Raw genomic sequence first — 22,466 nt, forward strand, 5'->3', positions numbered from 1 at the left:
CGAATGTGTGTTTTCAGTTTATCACACATCGACATAGTCACATTACATGCTGCCATGTTACCCGGTACAATTCAAAGCTCTCTAGTGGCAAAGGGTTGCAACTTGCATCAGCTAAGTGGGAAAGTGAACCTAGTAATATACATGACTTGTAATACCTTCACCAACATTGTTAACAGAATAAAAAATTCAGTGGCACTACTTTTCAGCATGCCCTCACAGACATTTCTGAAGTCAATGTTGCACCCTTAAGTCACTATTCTAATTTAAAGATTCCCGAAGCACACTAAATCACTTTATGAATACCTAAGGTTGAGACCCTCTCTTCAACCAAGATCCCCATTTTCTGGGAGACATGAAATTCCACTTTCATGCCTACCAGTTATTGCTGAAGTGTGCTCAAGGTTTAGGGTAATAGATGGCAGGTGCACCTGACCAGCACTAGTTCAGGAATCCTGTGTTTTCCAAGTTCAAACTTGGTCAACAAAGACTGGGCTCCTTGATGTGTTCCATTATTTAGCACCATCCACGACGCAGAATGCTAAGGTGATGAGCACCCTCCTCTCTGCACATCGTATACATGCCAACAATGCAGACAAACATTTTCAAAAGGAAAGCACATCACAGAGTGTTTGCACAGGAGAAGCTAGTAACCACTCTCAGACAAAGACCAACTTCTATAACACAGAAAAAGTCTGGTGGCCCTGGCTTCAGATACGGTAACCAGTTTCCTGCATCTTCCCTGCAAAGTGGTGCCCACAGACGGGCATAAAGAAAACTGTCTCAATACATGCAAATAGTAAAAATATCTGCTTTTTTAGGAAACAAGAGTTAAATGAGAGAAAGATAAACTGAACTAGCTTGCTCTGAATTATCACCAGGCATATGGAACATGATATGGATGAAAGGAACTGAAATCCATGTTTGCTATTTGGACATGCAGACACACTGATAATCAATGAAGCCACAGAAATTTCTGTACGGAAGCTAATAGGCTTGCTTTGATTATGGGTACATACCAATAAATAACCTGAAATTTCTCTTTTCTAACACACACAGCAAGCACTTGAGGCATTGTAGGTTGACTTATAGCAAGTAAGGTTATGTTCATTGTCAGCAAGAAAATTTATAAAAATATATGGTCAATATAATAAAGCAACAGCTGCCAAGGAATCTCACAAATGGTGAGCCCTTGCTCAATTAACAGGAGCAAGATGGAAGGTAGAGAGATTAAGGTTCAACACCCCATTGGCAATGAGATAATTAGAGATGGAAATTAACAGGAGCAATCAAAATTATCTCTGAGCTAGGCAAGCATGCCTCCCCTCCTTCCTTTGTCTAGAAGTGATTACAACAGATCTCACAATTTTCTTCAATACAGTTTTTAATTATGTTGAACATATTAAATCAAAAGTTAATTTCCACTAAATGTTGGCCATCTTACACTGATAGGAGATGAGGAGTTGAATCAACCTTTCTCGATATAATATTTTACAAATTTTTCAGAAGCAGTTACAAATTCATATTCGTAAGAACTGTCACATTACATCTAGTTTATATGAACTGTGTCATAAATGAGTTTCACCATAAGATCAATACATCTCAAAGAAGAATGAAGTAACAGTAAAGTTCAACACTGCACCAACAACAAGGTCAACAGAGAGAGCACAAGCTCAGACTGGGCAAGGAAGGAGTAGGAAATCAGCTGTGGCCACTCCGAAAAATTATTCCAATATTAATCTTAAGTAATAATGCAACAATGGAAACTCCATGCAGGAGTATCAACAATGTAGGAAAAGATAGATTGCTACTTACTGTTAAGATGACACGTCAACTTGCAGACAGGTACAATTAGAAGACACTCACATAAGCTTTTGGCCATTTGTCACACACACACACACACACACACACACACACAAAAAAAAAAGCAAGTGCACACAAGACTGCCAACTCCAGCCTCTCAGGCTGGAATGCTGGAGCTGGCACGCTGGCGCGCGCGCGGTTTTTTTTGTGTGTGTGTGTGTGTGTGTGTGTGTGTGTGTGTGTGTGTGTGTGTGTGTGTAGTTTTACTGATGAAGGCTGTGGCTGAAAGCTCTATACGAGTGTCTTAATTGTGCCTGTCTACAACTTGACATGTCTTTGGGGTAGTTATCTTGAAGCAATGAGAAAGGAGGACAGGCGTTCCAAGGCGTGGAAGCAGAGACAATGCTGAGGGCAGACGAAACTAGGAGAGATATTGTTACATGAAGTAAACAGTAAGGGGAGAGCCTTGCAAAAATGCAGACGCCCCCAGATGCGGTCCCAGGGCGTTAGTTACTCTTCAAGGAATTAACATATAACTTCATATGTCGTCTAGACGCTGTAGTAGGTTGTCACCATAGAACTTTGTAACCAACAGGCACGTACTAGTGTATAAAGCCAGCTTAATACCAGCCCTGAGAACAGCAATGTCAGTAGACTCACAAGGGTTAGAAAGAGAGCGAAAATCCCAAAAACTGTTGACCTAGCAGACCCTACTCTTGGGAGCCTGAGGGGCAGGGCTAAATGACGTATAACAATAATGTTGCAAGCCTTATTTGGCAGAGCAGTTACGTTAGCTTTCAGCTGAACAATGTTGATACCAAATAAGGACATAGTTAGTGCAACTGCATTAACATCCCCATTTTAGGAGCAGTAGAAGGGACCTAACTAAACCACGATTGGCAGGCACCTGCTAGAGACCTACGGGATTGGCTGGGTGGCTTTAAGTGGGAAAAACAGTGCCCCCATGCGACTCTTCAAAACCCCCTAAACCCCTAGATTCCGCATTTTGGCAGAGTTCTCAGTCAGACGATCTGGGCGCCGAATCCACGTCTGTCGACTCCAGCCTCGGTCCAGCTCTGCGTAAGTCTGCTCTCTCTCTCTCTCTCTCTCTCTTTCTCACTTTGAGTGCCTCAGTGAACAGTATCACTTTCAGTATGTTTTGTTTTGCAACTAAGTTGTTGCCTTAAGATGCTGCTAGTGTTTGCTAACGTGGTTAGCATCCACTCCTGGGACTTCTGCACTGGCTTCTGTTGTAACAGTGTTATTCATGCTTTTTCTAACCCTAGAACTAGCCTCCAGTGTATTAGTTAGTCCTGTCTGGAATTAAAAAAACTATTTCAAAACCCTGTTTGACCAAGAGTCTCCACAACGAGTTCCCTACCGAGTCTCACCACCTGCATTTCTAGTAAATGCCTGTACCAGTGTTGGCTCAAATAGAAGAAAACAATCAAATGCCTTCACTGTGAATTGTTCTTCTGCCTTCTGCTCTGTACCACACAGGAGCGCAGACTGACCAGCAACCCCTTTTTCCCTCTCCCACCTGTGTCAGGACACGACAGATAGTCTGACAAATTTAAAGTCTATCCTTCCATTGCTTTAACCATTGAATCTTTTTAGTAAAAACAACTCATCTGACGAAGTCATATTTCCAATTAGTTAGAGTCCAATAAACTTCACAAGCCCAGGCAAGGCATTACTTACTATGATGTAGGCTTAACACAGGCACTATTGAGTCTTGTGCTGCCGTATTCTATCAAAGATAATCAACAACTAATATGTCTGTCAGGCACATCTCAAGTTCCTGTAAGGTGCATCTATAGTTGACCCTGCATTACATTCTAATTTTATATTAAGCCCACAGTTTTTTCTGGTTCTCTTCAAAATTCTTGCTAATTGTTGATGGTCCTCATCACATATGCAATGTTTAATGTCTGTGAAATACTGGCAATTGTGTGTCCCATCTATCAAACTCTTACAGCTAACACCTTTTCATATACTAAAATGTTTACCATTTCATCAACTGCAACTTAGTCTGGAATAATCAAACAACTGAGAATGATGTGTGCATTCACAAGCCATTGAATGCTGTACGTATTTGGTAGTTAAAATCACTCTTACTATAGTCCCACCACTGAAGAGTGGATTATGCAGCTCATAAATTTTAATGACTTTTTGAATACGACAGCAATCATCTAACATACTAATTTTGAAATGAGTGTCACTCTATATGGCATAAGCCTGATAAAATGAATACAGATAGACTAAACACAAAAATTTGACATATGGCACAAAAAGCACAAAGTGATAAAGAGAAATGTCAACACTTTCTGACAGTGTCTAATAACTGAAGTGCCAATGCCTGCTCCACACAAAGATCTGCTTATGGAAATCACCATGAAATACCAAGGGCACTATGAGAAAGATTTTTGTTCAAGTGCCATCTGTGATTTGTGCATGTTCTTGTACAAAATAGTAATACATGTGACATGACTTTTTGTTGCTAGCACATTATGATAATTTGGACAGGTATGTAGAATGTTTTCTGTTCTTAATTTTATATACTGAACAGAGTTGTCCGAAAATTATTTTTACAACCTCTGTCACAAGTCATTCAACAATTCCATGTACCCAAAACAAAGACTTTAGATTCTTTTTCATTACAAATCAGTAGTATTTCTTGTCATCTGACCATTAATATTATTATTAAAAGTGTTTGTTGATTGACAAGTCATGTAGCTTTAGAGCACTGCCACAATAAAAATCAGTCGCCCCTTGGGAAAGGCTTAGTCAAACAACACGCAAGCTGCTAGTGTGAGTAGAACACATTTTACCCTGCTGTGCTCAGTGATAGTCAAACAGCCAGCAGTATAGCATGTTGTCATATTATGAAAAGCAAATATACTTGTTAGGACTCGTTGCCTTGCCTAACCTGTGATTATATACCTTGAAAGAGTATCAAGCCACAGTCACAGTACAATATTCTCTATGGCCTGACCTCCCTGTTGCGGTACTTGTCTTAAATCCAATATTGATCTCTATGTATCATTCTTAAGGTGATTCAAAACAATATTCAGCAATGTAATGTTACAAAAGTTCTGGTATATAAAGAAAAAGTAAACAAATCATATAAAATGAAAATCTCCTGCACAGAGATGACATGCTACTCTAAAATACAAACACCAAAGAAGAAAACAATTGAAATAACTTTTTAAACAAGTCTTTAATACTCTCCTATTGGTTACATCAGTCAATAGTACCCACAATGAACTATTACTATTCATACTGCTTTAATGTATCCTTACGGAGGTGCCAACTGGTCACTGCTGTAGAATTGCACACAGTGCAGCTAAATGTGATATATAAGAAGCGATCAAGAAGTTTCTGTTTGAAGGCTATACAATCCTGAGTTGGTACGCCTGTCAGGTAAAATTTTCATGTTCACTAAGGCGATCATCTCACCGGTGAACCAGGGTGACGATAATACATCATGTCCCGCTGTGTGAAGTCTGTAACTACCTGTTGCACATCCTCATCTGATAGACATCATCGACAATTCAAACCCTTCTTTAGGAGACCGAAGGCATGATAATCGCATGGGGAGAGATCAGGACTACAAAGCAGGTGTTTGAGTGTCTCCCAACTGAGCATTACAATATTTGTGTTGTGGGGATGTGCGTCATCATGGGGCAGCAGCGCCCTTTTTGCAGTTTTCCTGGACATTTTGCCTTAATTGCATGCCATAATTTCTCCAGCATTGCACAGTACTCTTCCCTACAGATGGAAACACCAAATTCCTCAAAATCAATAACCAATGCACCCTGATAAAGAACAGCATGAGCATCACCTTTCCAGCATATGGCTGGCTATTTAATGTCTGAGGAGAAGGGGACAATGGGTGACAGCATTGCACCAGCAATGTTTCTGGCTCCACTTCCTAGTGGTGTAACCAGCTTTCATCGCCTGCAATAACGCGCTCAAGAAACATGTTGCCTTCAACATTGAAGCACACCAGATACTTCAGGTAAACAGCCATTCACTTCACTCTTTGTTCTCATTTTACATGCAGGAACCCACTGGCTGTAAACTTTTTGGTAGATTAACTCCTACCAAATAATGTGAAGCCTAGCTCCTGCCAGGTAATGTTATGCACACTACCAAAACTGATGTCAAGATACTTTGCTAGCTCACATATGGTTATGTGCTGGTCCACCCTGATTGCATCGTCAACTGGCTGCCTGTTCTTGTTCATAATAGATGAGGCTGGCCTCCCAGATTGACGGTGTCTTGTGTTGAATACCAACCAGCACAGAACTTGGCGCATCATGCACAATGCTGGTTTTTGACATACATGCTGCCCTACACACATTTTTCATTCTCCAGTGGATATCTACCAGTGTTTGTCCTTCGGCAGCCAAGAAAATAATAACAGCGCGTTGATCCTGTTTGGACGCATTAGGTAATAATGTCTCCATAGTTCACATTTTTTCATTTACTGCACCCATGTCAGAATGTCATGAATACCACACTAAAACCCTTCCCTAAAGCAGACAACACATTTTTCATATGGTGTCCCTTGAAAGTTTCCTTTGTCACTATGCCAGTTTCTTCATTCCTCTGCATTCTCAAGTGCACCAGTATGCAGTAGAATGCTACTTAATTCCTGTAGAAGGGAATGATCTAAATCTTTCTCTCTTCTAATTAAAATTTGGGCTGTTTTATGGGTAGTTATGGGGAATCTCAACAGATGAGAAAACTCTTTCCCATCATGAATTCTCTCTTCTACAGCCACAAGCATCACACACAGTTTTGCACTGTGAATTCTGAATATGTCTAGTAGGTAGTGCCTATGGGCATGACAAAACTGTACAATAACTGTCAACTTCATGTATACTCCTGCCACAACACTGATATGCACTCAACGGGAGTTTTAAAAAGAAAAATAAGTCATTACTATAGCTCTCCAGGCAATTGATAATACATGGGCAAGAGAAAAAAGGATTCAGTAGCTATTCTCACCTGTCTCAACAGCTGTCAGTCTTCGTTGCAAAAGTTCGTTATCTGTCTTTGCATTTTGAAGTTCTCTCATAGAAATAGCATGATCTGCCATTAATGATGATTTGGATTTAGCAGAACTATTTTCATGTTTTTCACTTTCAGTCTTTTCGGTTTCAGCCTGCTGCCATATGTGCATTGTTGTCACAAGCGCTTCAGATAACTGATCATTCTGTTCATCTTGGGGTAGATCAGTTGGTACCTTCTTCACACTAATGGCATCATCAAACATTTCTTTATCAATGTTTCTTACTGATGTGGAATATTCTAATGCATCATTTGTTGCAACAGTAATAATTTCTGGCACATTGGGCACCTAAAAAATAACAAAACAATGAGAACAGCAAACAAAAAGTATCCTGGCTGTGGTTAATTACCCATAAATTTTAGATTTGTCCGACTAGGTTTTGTGTTATTTTCCTTTCACAACTTCAAAACTTTTCATTTCAGTTTAGTTTTTTACAGGTTCCAAAGGGCACATTCACAACAATTCATCAAGATGTGGAACATCAAATTAAAAACATTTTCTTTGTGAAAATATGGCTGCACACTGCATGTTGGTCATTAAAATAAATGTTTTTTTGTTTGTTTATACATACTATTTACTCAGAAATTCATCTATAGAATAGGATTCGACAAATAATTATTTACATTTTTTTTTAAAAAACTCTCATTACCTGCTAGCATCTTTAACTCACAAGGGAGGTGGTAGTCCAATATTTTCATGTCTACTTACCTTGTTCCTTTCTGTACAAGACTAAGGTTAAGTTGTGGATAGTGCATGCTATTTTTGTTCAAAGTGAAATATTGATGAATGCTACTATTATATTCAAACTGAATCTGATTCTTCACAACAAATTTCATACAGGATCAAATTTATTGTGAAGCTTTGTTAGGATGCCAAATTTTTCAAACAGTTGCATACATGAAATTGTTAGTATGCCAGTTTTTCAGACAGTTACCTACATGAAGTTTTAGGATAGGTACTGATGTGTTGGCAGATGTGCCAACACCTTGTAGTAGAGGAGGCCGAAATGCACGCTATAATCTAACGCAGACTGGTGTGAGGTCTGGAACAGGATACGTAATGAATGCTATAAAGAAAAGTAGGTAACTGCTGGAATACTTAACTTTAATCCATCATTTGTATACAGCATTCTTGATGATACAAGTGAGACTCTCTCTAGAAATGGTTAATGGCGCCTTGCTAGGTCATAGCCATGGACTTAGCTGAAGGCTATTCTAACTATCTCTCGGCAAATGAGTAAAAAGGCTTCGTCAGTGTAGTCGCTAGCAAAGTCGTCGTACAACTGGGGCAAGTCCTAGTACGTCTCTCTAGACCTGCCGTGTGGTGGCGCTCGGTCTGCAATTACTGATAGTGGCGACACGCGGGTCCGACATGTACTAATGGACCGTGGCCGATTTAAAGCTACCACCTAGCAAGTGTGGCGTCTGGCGGTGACAACACAGGTACCATAGGTTATCCTTACAGCACTTTTCTGTGTAATGAATACTTTATGTCTATGTGTGCAATTGCCCCATAAAATTATTCTGTGTGATGCCAGTTAATGGAAACTGCACAATAAACTAATTTTCTAATAGTTTCATCAACTAAATCAGCAATTACACATAAAGAAACTGTTGCTGAACTTGAGTGTTTGAAGAAAATCTATAAAATGTTATTTCCAGTGCCAATTCTGACCAATATGCACACCTAGGAATTTTGATCAATGTGTTTTATATATTTCATTTCCCCCATGCTCTATTGTTATTAACGGTGATATATCTCACATGTACAAAATCAAATGAACTGTGTTTTTGCTAAGTTACAGACCCTTCACTGAGGACTAATCAATAATACTTCAATATTTCATTTCTCTCTCATTTTGTTGATGCAGCTCCGCTGAGCTTGATTATATTGATTGCTTCATCAACAAAGATTTGCTTTTCAGCATAAAATGGTAGGTCATTAATATATAGCAAGGACAAGAGAGGTCCAGAACTGAGCCCTGTAGGGCACTCGTCGTAATTTGTGCCCATTCAAAGGTATATCAGAATCAAAATTTAAATATCTCATCACTTAGTTACATAAATCACTGACTCAACATACTGGTGATCTTGTAATATATATAATATCATTCAGACACACACAGAGTGTCATAAAACCTAAATCCCTCATAATTTACAACCATCAGTACATGTTTATTACTTTATAATAACAGCTTGATCAGCATTTAAAAATCCTGTGACTGAATAACGATATTTATACATAAGGATACAATATAATTTTCTTTCCGATTAACCTGGTTGCATATGAAAATGTTTTTACCTTTTAATTTATTTTTATTTTCATAGCCATGAGCAGCCTGGGAATGCTGCTGGGAAAAAAATGTTTTAATCCATGAGCTAGCAACATGAAATTTTCTCTGCTTCTAGTATTACATACATAAGTTGGAAATGGTTTCCTATACATACAAGGGGCATTCAATAAGAAATGTAATGTTTTTTTTTCTCAGGCCATTTTGGTTGATAATATGTGAAATGTGTTGTGTGATATAGTGGAATATTCCCACTTCAGCCATTATAGTTTCATTAGCTGGTAAAGCCATGGAAACACTCTTCTGGGACTCTGAAGGCGTTATACTGTTTGATGTCCTCCCTCATGGTGTAATGAGCAACTCCTCCGAAAATTGAATAAACGGCTTCAGTGTGTTGGTCACCAGAAAAATGCAAATGCACTTCTCCTTCTCCATGAAAATGCAAGGCGTCACCCAAATCTGTGCACCTGAGAGGAGCTCACAAAACTTCACTGGACTGTTCTTCCTCAAACCCCATGCCAGTACAGACCTCGCACCTTCCGATTCCCATCTGTTTTGGCTCAATGAAGAATGCACTCTATGTGAAGCAGTACATGGATAATGTTTATGTTATTGATTCAGCAAGACATTGGCTCTGACGTCAACCAGTAGAATGGTACCATGCAATATAGGCCCTCCCAGTAAGGTGGCAGAGGGCCATCGCACTGAATGGAGATTATGTTAAAAAACAGCGTTTTGTAGCCAAAACAGTGGGGAATAATATGATGTACTGGAATCCTGAATAAAACCAACCTGCTTTCAGAAAAAAAAATGTGGTGCATTACTTACTGAATGCCCTTCGTAATTCTGTATTGTTATGTTTAAATATCCTATTTACATGTCTTGTGTTCTCCCAAGAGATTATTCCATATTTTACAACAGATTAAGAGTAGCTTGATCATTTTTCTAGTGTCCATGTAACTTAGCACAGTATTATAATGTCAAAGCCAAGAATGTTTAGCTTGTTTGCCAAAATGTACAAGAGAAGACTACGATAATTTTCCAACAGATATCCCCAGGAAATTGACAGAAGCCTGCTTCCTTACATTCTTGAGTTTTAAGGATACTTTAGAAGTCATTTGATTTTGACTGTTTAGCTTTAAACTGTGTTAACTACATCTTTGTCATGTTTGATTTTAACCCATTTAGATAAAACCAATGTTCTAAGCTGTTTTGGGTGCCAGTGGCTTTTTGGAGAATTTGTTCTGTTGTCTTACTCTCAATGAGTACAGATATGTCAGTCTGCGAAGTTTTATTCAGAGGTGTGTGTGTGTGTGTGTGTGTGTGTGTGTGTGTGTGTGTGTGGGGAGTGCGCAAAGCCTTGTGGGTGTCCCTGAAATAATGTTCCAGTATGAGAAACAATAGGTGGTACTTGACACTACAAACACCCGTTGCTTTCTCTCTGTTACCAAGCGAGCTGGTGCAGTCATTAGCACACCGGAGTTGCATTTGGGACAATGGTAGTTCAAATACCTATCCGGCCATCCAGATTTAGGTTCACTGTGATTTCCCTAAATCTCCTAAGGCAAATACTGGGTTGGTTCTTTCAAAAGTGCATGGCCAATTTCCTTCCCCATATGTTCAAAATAAGAATTTATGCTCCATCTCTAACGACCTCGTCGTTGATGGGACGTGAAACTCTAATCCTTATTTTTCTCTATGTTAAATACAATCTGAATCATTTCAAAGCACTTTCTAATTTATGGACCATTAGGGAAAGGTCTGCATAGTTAAAAGGCTTTGTACAACATTATCTTTTAATGTGTCTTAGCTGCAACAGAAATATTTTTCCCCAATGGAAACTTCATATACTCAATTAAGAGTGTTCAATCTTAACGTCACACACAAGTGCTGCCAACTGTTGGGCATCACTATCAAAACATATCAACAAGTCAATCTAGCAGCACACAGCAACTTGTGAGTGCCAGAATACACGAAAGTGGTTGGTTGGTTGTAGTCCACTGTATAACTGAATATTATTATTATTATTATTATTAATTTGTGTTACAGTGAATGATCAGTTAATTTATTACAACAGTGAATATTTCAAAATTAGTTACTTTGGTAAATAAAAAGAAGTCAAGTGTAAAAACCATCATTCTGAAAATGGATACAAATTTTTGTATAAATCTTGCATCTAAAGTCATAAAAAAAATCACCTAAGAGCATTACAGCATAAAGAAAAAATTTCCTTCATACAGAAAGGATTCAGGTTTGAAATGGTAAAACAATCAATTAATTCATCATAACAGCTGCATTAGTTTTTGCTTCCTACCAGTTAAATGTGAAGTGAATCACAAAAACCATTGTACCTTTAAAGCCATAAACATTAAATTTCTCCAAATGAATGCTGCAACTTGCACAGTCAAATGCCTTAGACATCCCATAAATAAATCTTGTTACGAACCATCTTGTCATTCTGACACAGATGGGCAATGAAGTCGTAGATGGTATACTCAGTAAAGAGGCCTTTATGAAATACAAATTGTGAACAATTCCAAATCTATACTTCTAGACATGCAAAACCATTGTTACACATATTAACTTTGTCAAAACTTTTGAGAAGGAGCTTAATAGTGAAACCAATTAGTAGTAATTAATATCTGTATGCCTATATTTCTTAAAGAGTGATCTAACGACACATATTAGTTATGTCTAGAGAGACACCTTGTTAAATTGCTGCATTAAAAATATGGTCATATACAAGAACTACACAACACATTACCATGCCTAATATCGTGTAGGAAAATCATTGGCATTCAAAACAGCTTTCAGTTGTCTCAGAAGGATAAATACTGGTCCTGTATGGTTTTCAAGAGTATCTTATACCATTCTTCTTGCAAAATAGTGGCAAATTCAGGAAATGATGATGGCAGTGGATAGTGATCACGCACCCTTCTTTCCAAACTAGACCACAACAACTCAATAATATTGAGATTTGGTGGCTGAGGTGGCCAGGGGAGATGCAACAGTTCATCCTCATGCTCACAAAACCAGTCGTGTACTGTGTAAGCTGTGAAAATAGGAGCTCTGTCAGCTTGGGACACAGCATCACCGTTGGGGAACAAACATTGTACGATGGGATGGACCTGATCAGCCAAAATGTCACATTCCCCTTGGCAGTAATGTAATCTAGTAGATTAACCATGGAATACCACGATATGGGTGCCCAAATTATTACTGAACCCCCGCCATGTTTCACTTTGGGACATAACCTCGGCAAGAAGCTGTAAACCATGTGAAACAAAATTCTTTTGACCAAACAACATTCTTCCATTGCTCCACAGTCCATGTTTTATGGTTAAGGCACCATACTTTCCTGTTACATGCACATGCCTCACTGATAGTTGTTTTGGAATTCCAGCTTGCCCTGCAATTTCCTGTTTATGGTGCTACCTCCATCTTGTTTTGGTATTAACGGGGTTTTGAGTGCGACATTCATTTCTGCTGTGACTTTTGCAGCTTTAATCCTCTTTATTTTTTGTCTCTTCAACGACAGTCTGTCACGATCACTCAATAGACACTTTCATCTGCATTGTGACTTTGTGAACGACGTTTTTCCACCTTCCGTGTATGCAGTATAAATCTTCAAGACAGTGCACCTTGAAACACCAAACACTGCAGCTATCTTATTTACGGGAGCACCCACCATACGAGCAAGGACAATTTGCCCATGTTCGAATGCAGTGAGCTCTGACATAAGTGAAGAATAATTTCTCCAAAGACAAGGATAGTTGTTTCAAAGATGAAACTGAAATTAGCACTCTGACTGGAATCATTTTCCTTATTGGTTTTTGCCGTTGTAGCAGGACAAGTACTAGAGCAGTGTAAGACAACTCCAAAGGGTGTGGAACACCAGCCTGCTATTTAGCATTGAGCAAACATAGATTTGACTGGGTGTTCTAATCCCATTACAGGTTTTTTATCGCATTTGATCAGGAATGATATTTCTTGATGGTTCTTATAGCAGTAGTGACAATAATTATAATAATAATATCAAATATGGTATAAAGGTATTCGCACTTGTAGATTGTAGAATAATGAACATGAAGAATTTAGAAGTTTATTGTGGAAAACAGGAACCAGGGCCTTATTTAGTCAGCAATGCTGGGAGTGATGTCCTTCGCCTTGCCAGCCCAATTTATAGTTTTAATAGGAACATTACTAGTGATAATTGGTTTTTACAGCATTCCTCTGCTGGAAGCATCACTTCAAAAAAAATTACTTATGTTGGGTTACAAGTAGATATCCTCAGAGTAGCAAAGTAGCTTATATCACTTAATAAAAGCAAGGCCTTCAGTCCAGATTTTATATCAGTCAGGTTCCTTTCAGAGTAAGCTGATAAAATAAGCTCTGTACTCAGCAACCATATACCACCACTTGCTGCTCAAAAGATCCATACCTAAACACTGGAAAACTGCACAAGTCACACCAATACCCAAGGAAGGAGATATGAGTAATTCTGAATTACAGACCCATACCACAAACACAATTTGCAATAAGATTTTGGAACATATACTCTGTTTGAACATTATGAACTACCTCAAAGAAAATGATTTACTGACAAATAGTCAGCACAGATTCAGAAAATATTGTTCTTGTGAAACATAACCAGCTCTCTATTCTGAGAAAGTAAAGAATGCTATCACAAGAGGATGTCAAATTATTTCCATATTTTTATATTTCCAGGTTTTCAACGTAATTCCTCACAAGTGTCTTCTAACCAAATTGCCTCAATTGTGTGACCAGATTCATGAGTTCCTGTCAGAAAGGTCGCAGTTCATAGTAATTGATGGAACGTCACCCAGTAAAACAGAGTAATATCTGGTGTTCCCCAAGGAATTGTTATAGGCACTCTGCAGTTCCTGATCTACATAAATGAAACAGGAGACAATATTGGGCAGCCCACTTAGTTTGTCTGCAGACGACACTGGCATTTACTGTCTTGAAAGTCATCAGATGATTAAAATCAATTGCAAAATGATTTACAAAAGATATTTATGTGGTGCAAAAAGTGGTAATCGACTCTAAATAATGAAAAGTGTGAAGTTATCTACATGGGTACTAAAAGAAATCTGCTAAATTTCAATTACATGATGATTCACACAAATCTAGAGGCTGTAAATTCAACTAATTCGATTCGAATTATGAATAACCTAAATTGGAACAATCACAGAGACAACATTTTGAGGAAAGCAAACCAAAGGCTGTGACTTATTGGCACAACATTTAGAAAGTTGCTACAGGTCTACTAAAGAGACTGCTTACACTATGTTTGTTTGCCCTCTTCAGGAGTATTGCTGTGCCGTATTGAGTCCGCATCTGATGGTACTGACGGAGGACATTGAAAAAGCTCAAAGAAGGGCAGCTCATTTTCTATTATCACAAAATAGGGAAGAGTGTGCCACAGAAGTTATACATGAATTAGGGTGGCAATAATATAAACAAATGTGTTTCTCATTGTGGCAGGATCTTCTTGTGAAACTTCTATCATCAACTTTCTCCTCTGATTGCAAAAATATTCTGTTGGCATCCAAATACTTAGGTAAAAATGATGATCATAATAAAATAAGAGAAATCAGAAATCACAGAGAAAGATTTAATTGTTCGTTTTTCTCGCATGTTGTTTGAGAGTGGAACAGTAGAGAAATAGTTCGAAACGCAGTGGCAGGCACTTAACTGTGGTGCAGAGTAATCAAATAGATGTAGATATATTCAATAGATGATGATGGTTCAGTCAGTGCATCTTCTGGAAATAAAAGAAAACCTGTAATAGCCACTTTTTACAATTAGGCAAAAGTTGGCATTGATGTAGTGGGACCAGCTTTGTGCAAACTATTCAGTGGCAAGGAACAGGAGATGGCATGCCATTATTTTCTTTGATCTTCTGAACTTGTCTGGGATAAACACACTGCATATACTCAGTGAATAACGGCTATACAACAGTCAAATGAGATGATTCTACAAAATCATTTTGCTGGGAGCTGATTTCACAGCAAATACAGAAACAAGTTGAAAATCCTTTGGTGCCAGTCAAAATTAGGAACAGAGATGATGATTTAGTCAATACAGAAGTATCTACCGTATTTACTCGAATCTAAGCCGCACTTTTTTTCTGGTTTTTGTAATCCAAAAAACCGCCTGCGGCTTAGAATCGAGTGCAAAGCAAGCGGAAGTTCTGAAAAATGTTGGTAGGTGCCGCCACAACTAACTTCTGTCGTCGAATAAATGTAGTGCTGCACAGACATGCTTTGCAGGCACAAAGATAAATACTGTCGCCAAAACCTCTGCGTCAGTAAATAAATTTAAAAAAAAAAAAGGTTGAAGACGAGCATTTTTCTCCGCCCCGAGTTTCGACCACTGCATTTTCATACATTATCCAATGAAGTAAATACAAATTAAGTATTGTTCATTTTCGAATTTAGCATCATTTCAATGTACTATGAAAATCCGACTGGCAAGACTGTTTGGGATGTTTGTCAATATGGCCGACTCTATGTTCTGAATTTTTTCTTACCTGTGAGAAGAGATGGTTGCTAATAGGAACTTTTATGAATTGTTAATCACATGCAATATTCTCTTCACCATAAGAATAATACGAATATAAACACTTTGCCATGTATTCTTTCGTGTTTGCTGCTATCTCATTTAAAACCTGTCTGCCTAATAAACTACGAAACTAGAGTGAGACAACAGCAAACGCGGAAGAATATACATATCATGTCATGTTTATATTCGTATTATGCTTGTGCCTAATAGTGATACAGTCAGAAATGAAGCACGGCAATTGACTAGATTTTTAAATCTAAGATGACTCTAATTTCTGTGCAGAATGTAATGTACTAAAGAGGCGTCTGCAAACATTTTCAAACGGAGAAAAAGTTTCGCTAAACTCTCGTTCAGAACATATTCATCATACGAATTCTATTATTTGGTTCCTGTTGATCATTATCAAAGCAAGCAGCACTGTAAGTAACAACAAATAGCAGTCTCTTGCCATTGTTTCGCTAATGAGATGATTCCTCTCTTTTTTTTCTTAATTGTAAGCGACGGTAGCGTTCACAAAAGCAAGCCATGCCGCGAGGGCGAGAGGCCGTAAACACAGAATGCAACAAACAATGCATGACACAGTATAGTAATACATTTTTAGCTTAGAGTGACGTAAACACCTATAACGAAGAGAACGGCATTTATCATATCAAAGAAAAATAAACAATCAATTCAAACCAGACGAAGCACGTGAAAAAGGAAGGGTACCCGTATAAATATGGACGGAGTGCCTGACGCATAGCAATGGCTACCTGGTATAGCTTAACTGCTAAGCTTACGACTCGAACCAAACTACTGTAGCTGTATCGTCATTCATTCGACCTAAATTGTGTCTCATATTACAATGGACCAACATCGTTTCGATTTGGAGGTGCGGCCTAAAACTTCTCTCTCCCCTTGAATTTCGAGTCTCAAATTTCAGGTGCGGCTTAGATTCGGGAATTTTTTTTTCCCTTGATTTCGAGTCTCATTTTTCAGGTGCGGCTTAGATTCGAGTAAATACGGTAAATCCAGTCATCCTGAATACTGGCCTGTAGGTTCAAGGTGAAGGTGCCACGTGTGCCCGAGCAAAAAATAAAATTACCAGAAGGTCCTGCAAAAGTGTCTAAATTGGGTTTGCTCAGATAACTGTTTTAGAGTTTAATGACTGTTTATTAGTTTTATCAGATTCAACTTGTATATTGTCTAATTTACCTTTACAAAATATACTGCAATGGTTTACTAAGTTTGCATACTTTATGTTTCACAATTGAAAGCTACTTTAAGGTGTAATTTGTTTTTAAACACGTATTATGGCATAATACATTTTAATAAAAATAGACTGTGTAAACATATAACACTGAAAAACTCAATGGGTGACAACTATCATCCACACAACCTATTGTAACATTTTTAGCAGTGACCACTGGCAGGTTAAAGAGGTTTGCTACATGTTTGATGGCATGTATCATTAGTTATTATTGTTAATTACTAGATTATTTTGTTCCCTGCTAGATTCCTCTTTCCTTTCTAACTACACTTCACACTGTTTTGATTTTATTTACAAACCTATTAATCACTAACATGACACACAAGCATTTTGATTTTCTTATAACTCTTCTCAATTAAAAAAATGCCTTTTTTACATGGGAGAGAGAGAGAGAGAGAGAAAGAGAGAGAGTGCACAGATATGCTTATCTTTAACATTTCGTACAGTTCTCTCTTTCCTACATGTATTTTACTGCAGTTTGTTATCTATGGTTTCTTTGATACACTATTGGTAACATAGTTCACAGTTTTCACTGAGAGACAGCTGCTGAAGGCTTAAAGAAAATTAACTTAGACTGTATTTAATTTAACAATACGTGCCTTCTGCATCATATAGCTGACACAAAATGATGCTTTCCAGATTCCTTCTAAATGTGTCTGTTGTGAGCTCAATAACTATTCTAATGATATTCCTGGTTAACAAATGATTCAGGCTCATCACATTGCCTGTTATGGGTAATTGGTCCTTCATGATCTGATAATCCATTTACAAGTGGTTGAATGAACACTAACTTTGACTGTGTCTTCACATACAAAAAATGTCTATTAGAGCGTTAGTTTCATGTTCCATGGATCATTTGCATGATAAATCGTAATGATGTGGAGTGAGTAGTTTTACACTGACATTGCAAATTAATTTATAAATATGGCTAAATGCTGCATATTTATAACAATTATAATTACTATTATTGTTATTAAATCTACAGATATGATTTAGTAAATCCTACACACCACCTTTTACACTCACAATAATAGAAATTTTTCTACAGAATGGGAGGAGCTGTCAAGGAAGAACTTTTTCAATTTGTTTCCAAATATTACTTTTTGTCAGTCAGACATTTTATATTACTGGATAAGTAACCCAAAATATTAATTGCAGCATTGTGCACCACTTTACGTATAAAGACAACCTTAACGTTGAGTAAGAATGTCACTTTTCCTTCTGGTATTGTAATTATGTACATCACTGCTCCTTTTGAACTGCAGGGGATTATTTACAACTAACTTCATGAGGGAATAAACTTAATGTGAAGCAGTAGTCAGAATGCCCAACTCCTTAAACAGATGTTTACAGTATGGCCATTGGGTCAGCACCACATCTTATTCTTACAGAACATTTTTGGGCAATGAAAACTTTCTTTCTTAAAGATGTGTTGCCCCAGAACATTATTCCATATGACATTACTGACAGAAGATATGCAAAATATGATAACTTATCAATCTGTCTCTCCCCAAGATATGCAATGATTCTAAGTGCAAATGTGGCTGAACTATGTTGTTTCAGGAGTTCCAAAAGGTACTTTATCCATTTTAAATGCTGATCAGTAAGGGCACCAAAGATATTTGAAGTTTCCGACTTATTCATTATTTCCTCAGCATTTGTTAGACTTATCACTAGTGTAGTACCTCTAGTGTAGAACAGAATATGTTGTGTCTTTAAAATTGAGAGCAAGACCATTTGCAGAAAACCACTTTTAAGAACATTGTCTGCTATTTATTCTGTTGCTGTATTTATGCTTGTATTTATTATAATGCTAGTGTCATCTGCAAAAAGAACTAGTTTTGCTTGTTTTATATTAAATGGAAGATCATTTACACATGAGGAACAACAGCAGACCCAAGACTGAGCTTTGGGGAACACCGTACATGATTTCTCTCAGAGGAATCTCCCCTTATTATAGTGGTTGAATTACAAAGTACAACTTTCTGCATTCTTTTGGTTAGATATGACATTATCCACTGGTTGACTCTACCATCAATTCCATACAACTTCAGTTTATCTAGAAGAATACTGTACTACTGTCATGCACAATTTTAGTGATAACCTTTACAAATGAAGTTAGGCTAAGTGTTAAGTAAAATTTTTACATCATGTTTTGTTCAGACTCCTTCAAAAAGTTAATAATGAAATCACAATAAATTATTATTTGTCTCCTTTTGTCAAACAGGTGACATAATGGGAATATCTAATTTTTCTACGAATTTCTGAAACATTCCCAGTGGAGATCTGTGAAGTGTAATAATCTTTACCCTCTTGTAAGGCATGATGACTTCACATACACCTGCTTTCATGTGGCATTCTGTTGAAAAGCTACCTACACTTTTAGTTTTGAACTTTTCACATATATGACAACTCCTGCCTCCATATTGCTTCTGCAATAGGAAGCTGGTAATTTATAATCTTCAACATTTAACATGCCTATTCCTGTTCTTACATGGTACTCATGCAGGTAAAGTAAATCAACTAAATTTCCACTTTCTAGTTCACAATGTTAAGTAATAAGATCATTAACTTGGTTTTTTAAGCCTCTAACATTTTGGTGCTTGATATTAAATAGACACTGGAACTTCTCTGTTCCTGTAGAATTTTAACATATTCCATTCTATCTGTCTGAATGAACTGCTCTAACATAAAAAAGGAACCCCAACGCATCAGTTATGAGAGAAATTTTGTCATGTGTGATTGTGAGCCAACTTATCCTCTCAGCTAACAAATTCGCTACCCTGTTTCCCTTCAGCCAATAAGGTAGAGGCCATTCTTCGTGTATTCCTATCTCAAAACAGCATCAACTGAGCTAGATATATCATGAATTCTCTCCGAAGCCTGCAGAAATTCTCTTGGTTCCCAGTTAACTTGCTGTACAGCTTCATACATCTTGCTGAAGAGCCTGAACAAGACTCAAAATTTGTGTGCACATTTGCTGCTCCTGGTGTGACCAGGTCACTTCTCATACTATACCTCACATACTTGGCAGGCTGTTAACTGCTCCCAACTACCAGTACCTGGTTTTCATCATTAATGCCTTAATGTCCTCTATGACCTGGACAAGATTTACATTTGGTTTCATAATACTTTTTACTTGGGACCCACGTCTTAATTTTTCCTGCAACTGTTGTCATATACTGCTGGATCAGGCCCATCACTTCAGTGATACCAATAAATATCAAACAGAATTAGTAAAAATTTATACAAATCAATAGCTGCTAACTCTCCTTTAGGTATTATGTGCTGATGGTAAATTTAGTAACAAGACAAATATTCTGGATAACATGTTAACTGACAAGAGAGCTCCATCACTGATGACCTAGTTGCTGACTGTGTGTTAAACCATAATCTCCCTTCTTTATTGACAATGGAGTTACTGTCACTGGGATGATTCTGACCCCCAGGTGGTAACACTGACCCTTGGGTCAATTTACCCTTTTCTTTCGATATCTGGATAAACTTCTATATCTTCTTGAAAATAAAAATTATACTATAATACAATGGTATTTGTTGATTTGAATTCATGCACTTTAAAATAAAATTCAAAACACATTATAGTTAAAAAAAATTTTAAGTGAGCCCTACATTTCTGCTTATAAATTCAGTTCGGTAAAATTTTCTTGGCCCAGAAGAAATGGTTAATTCAATCATTATCAGGTTCTTATATGTTCAGATTCACACATTTTAATGAAGCTAACTGACCTTGTAAACAGTACAAACAATTTTAACAATTAAAAATTCACAGTTATTTAAAAGAGGGTAGCACTGACCCCTTAAATATTATCACTGAATTTCCTTCAGTCCACACGTATTTGCCCAAATATAGCATAAAACAAAAGTGTAATTTATAATCATCATTTACAAATTAAGATTGGGGTAAAAATGAATTTAAATTCTTAGTCAGTCTTGGTCAGTCTCTGTTGTTACAAGTGTTCTGTTTATTGCAGAAGTTTTAGATTGAGACTGGTGTTTTAACTGTAATGAATAGACACAATAGGCTACAATTTTATTAGACAATGACGTTAAAGAATAAAGTGTCAGTCTGAATAGATAAAGTACAGCCATAACTGAATTAAGAATTGAACTGCACTGCTTAGAACTTAATAAAGGTCTTCAGGTGCAAGACTGTACCTAAATATGGTTATGGAAACACTGGAAGAAGTGATCTTGTTAATTAAAAATAGCCAAGAAACAATAAATTTGGCTGCCAAGAGACTAGATAAAAAAAAAGGAAAGGCAGTGAAAAACAACTTAAGGAACAATGGACCATTTAAGGTAGGAAATAGAAGTGTACTAACATCAGAAGAAAAATCTATACCAGCAAATTCTATTGCCACTAGAGCTAGTTGGGGGATTCCATTGCTTATTACAGATATTACAGTTATAACAACAACATTCCTAGACCTAGTTGGACACAATGAAAGATGATTCCAGAATAACTATACAAGTAATGATCTGGCCCATACATTTATCAAATGAAATAAGGTTATCCTCACATCGTGGATTGCAATCAATCTTAGTCGCAGCAAGGCACAAGTGACAAAAGATCAACTCATCAAATATTTCAATTTGGAAACAACTTCCAAAGATATACCAGTCTGTAATGTATTTAATTATGAAGAATCTAATCTATGAGATGAACTGGGAAGAATTCGCTGTGGAGTTACATATCCTGACTGTGTTGTCAGTAATACCAAATCATCAAGCAGCAAGGGTAAAAGTTACGAATGTATCTTTTTTTAAAAAAAAAAAAGAAAAAGACAGACAGACAGAGACAGACAGAGAGAGAGAGAGAGAACACCAATTTTGCTGTTATAAAGAACCCGTGCGAAAACTGTAAGGACGAAATTAGCAAACTGAATGAACACACAACCAGTTTACAGTTTATTGTCAGTACTTTCAAAACAGATACCACGAAATTACAGCTTGAGAAATGTGAACTGAACACATTGAAATTTACATAAGATATGGAAAAGTGAACAAATGTGACATGCAACAACAGCAAGAAAAATGTGTTAAACCAAAAAAACTGTGAAAGTAACATAAGTTTTGCACTTGAAACTTATTTCGAGTACTTTCTACAACAACTGTAGAAGTGCAGATCTATGCAGTTCTCATGAATGAGATGAAGAGGGAAAGGACAATGTGCATGAAGCAGGAGAAGAAAATTTATTGACACTGACAAATAAAAAAACCAGCGTGAAAGTGGACAGTGAGACTCTACCGACCCAAAGTTGGGCTGAAATGTTCACGGAGGAGGAGATTAGTGTTTGTCCTATCAACAACAAGGTCATTAGAAACTTCCTGGCAGATTAAAACTGTGTGCCGGACCGAGACACGAACTCGAGACTTTTGGCTTTCGCAGGCAAGTTTGGAAGGTAGGAGACGAGGTAATGGCAGAAGTGAAACAGTGA

The 22,466-nt window shown here is 37.4% G+C and overlaps 1 protein-coding gene across 2 annotated transcripts in view; it reads right to left on the reverse strand.

Moving 5' to 3' along the window:
• Positions 1–22,466, reverse strand: part of LOC126183611 (golgin-84-like) — a 104,661-nt gene that overhangs the window by 73,089 nt on the left and 9,106 nt on the right. For both annotated transcript variants that reach the window (XM_049925721.1, XM_049925722.1), the window contains exon 3: positions 6,817–7,168. In XM_049925721.1, the coding sequence (XP_049781678.1) occupies positions 6,817–7,168 (352 nt within the window). The remainder of the gene's footprint in view (positions 1–6,816; positions 7,169–22,466) is intronic.

This window comes from Schistocerca cancellata, chromosome 4 (genome assembly GCF_023864275.1).
Source record: "Schistocerca cancellata isolate TAMUIC-IGC-003103 chromosome 4, iqSchCanc2.1, whole genome shotgun sequence".
Taxonomy (NCBI): Eukaryota; Metazoa; Arthropoda; class Insecta; order Orthoptera; family Acrididae; genus Schistocerca; species Schistocerca cancellata.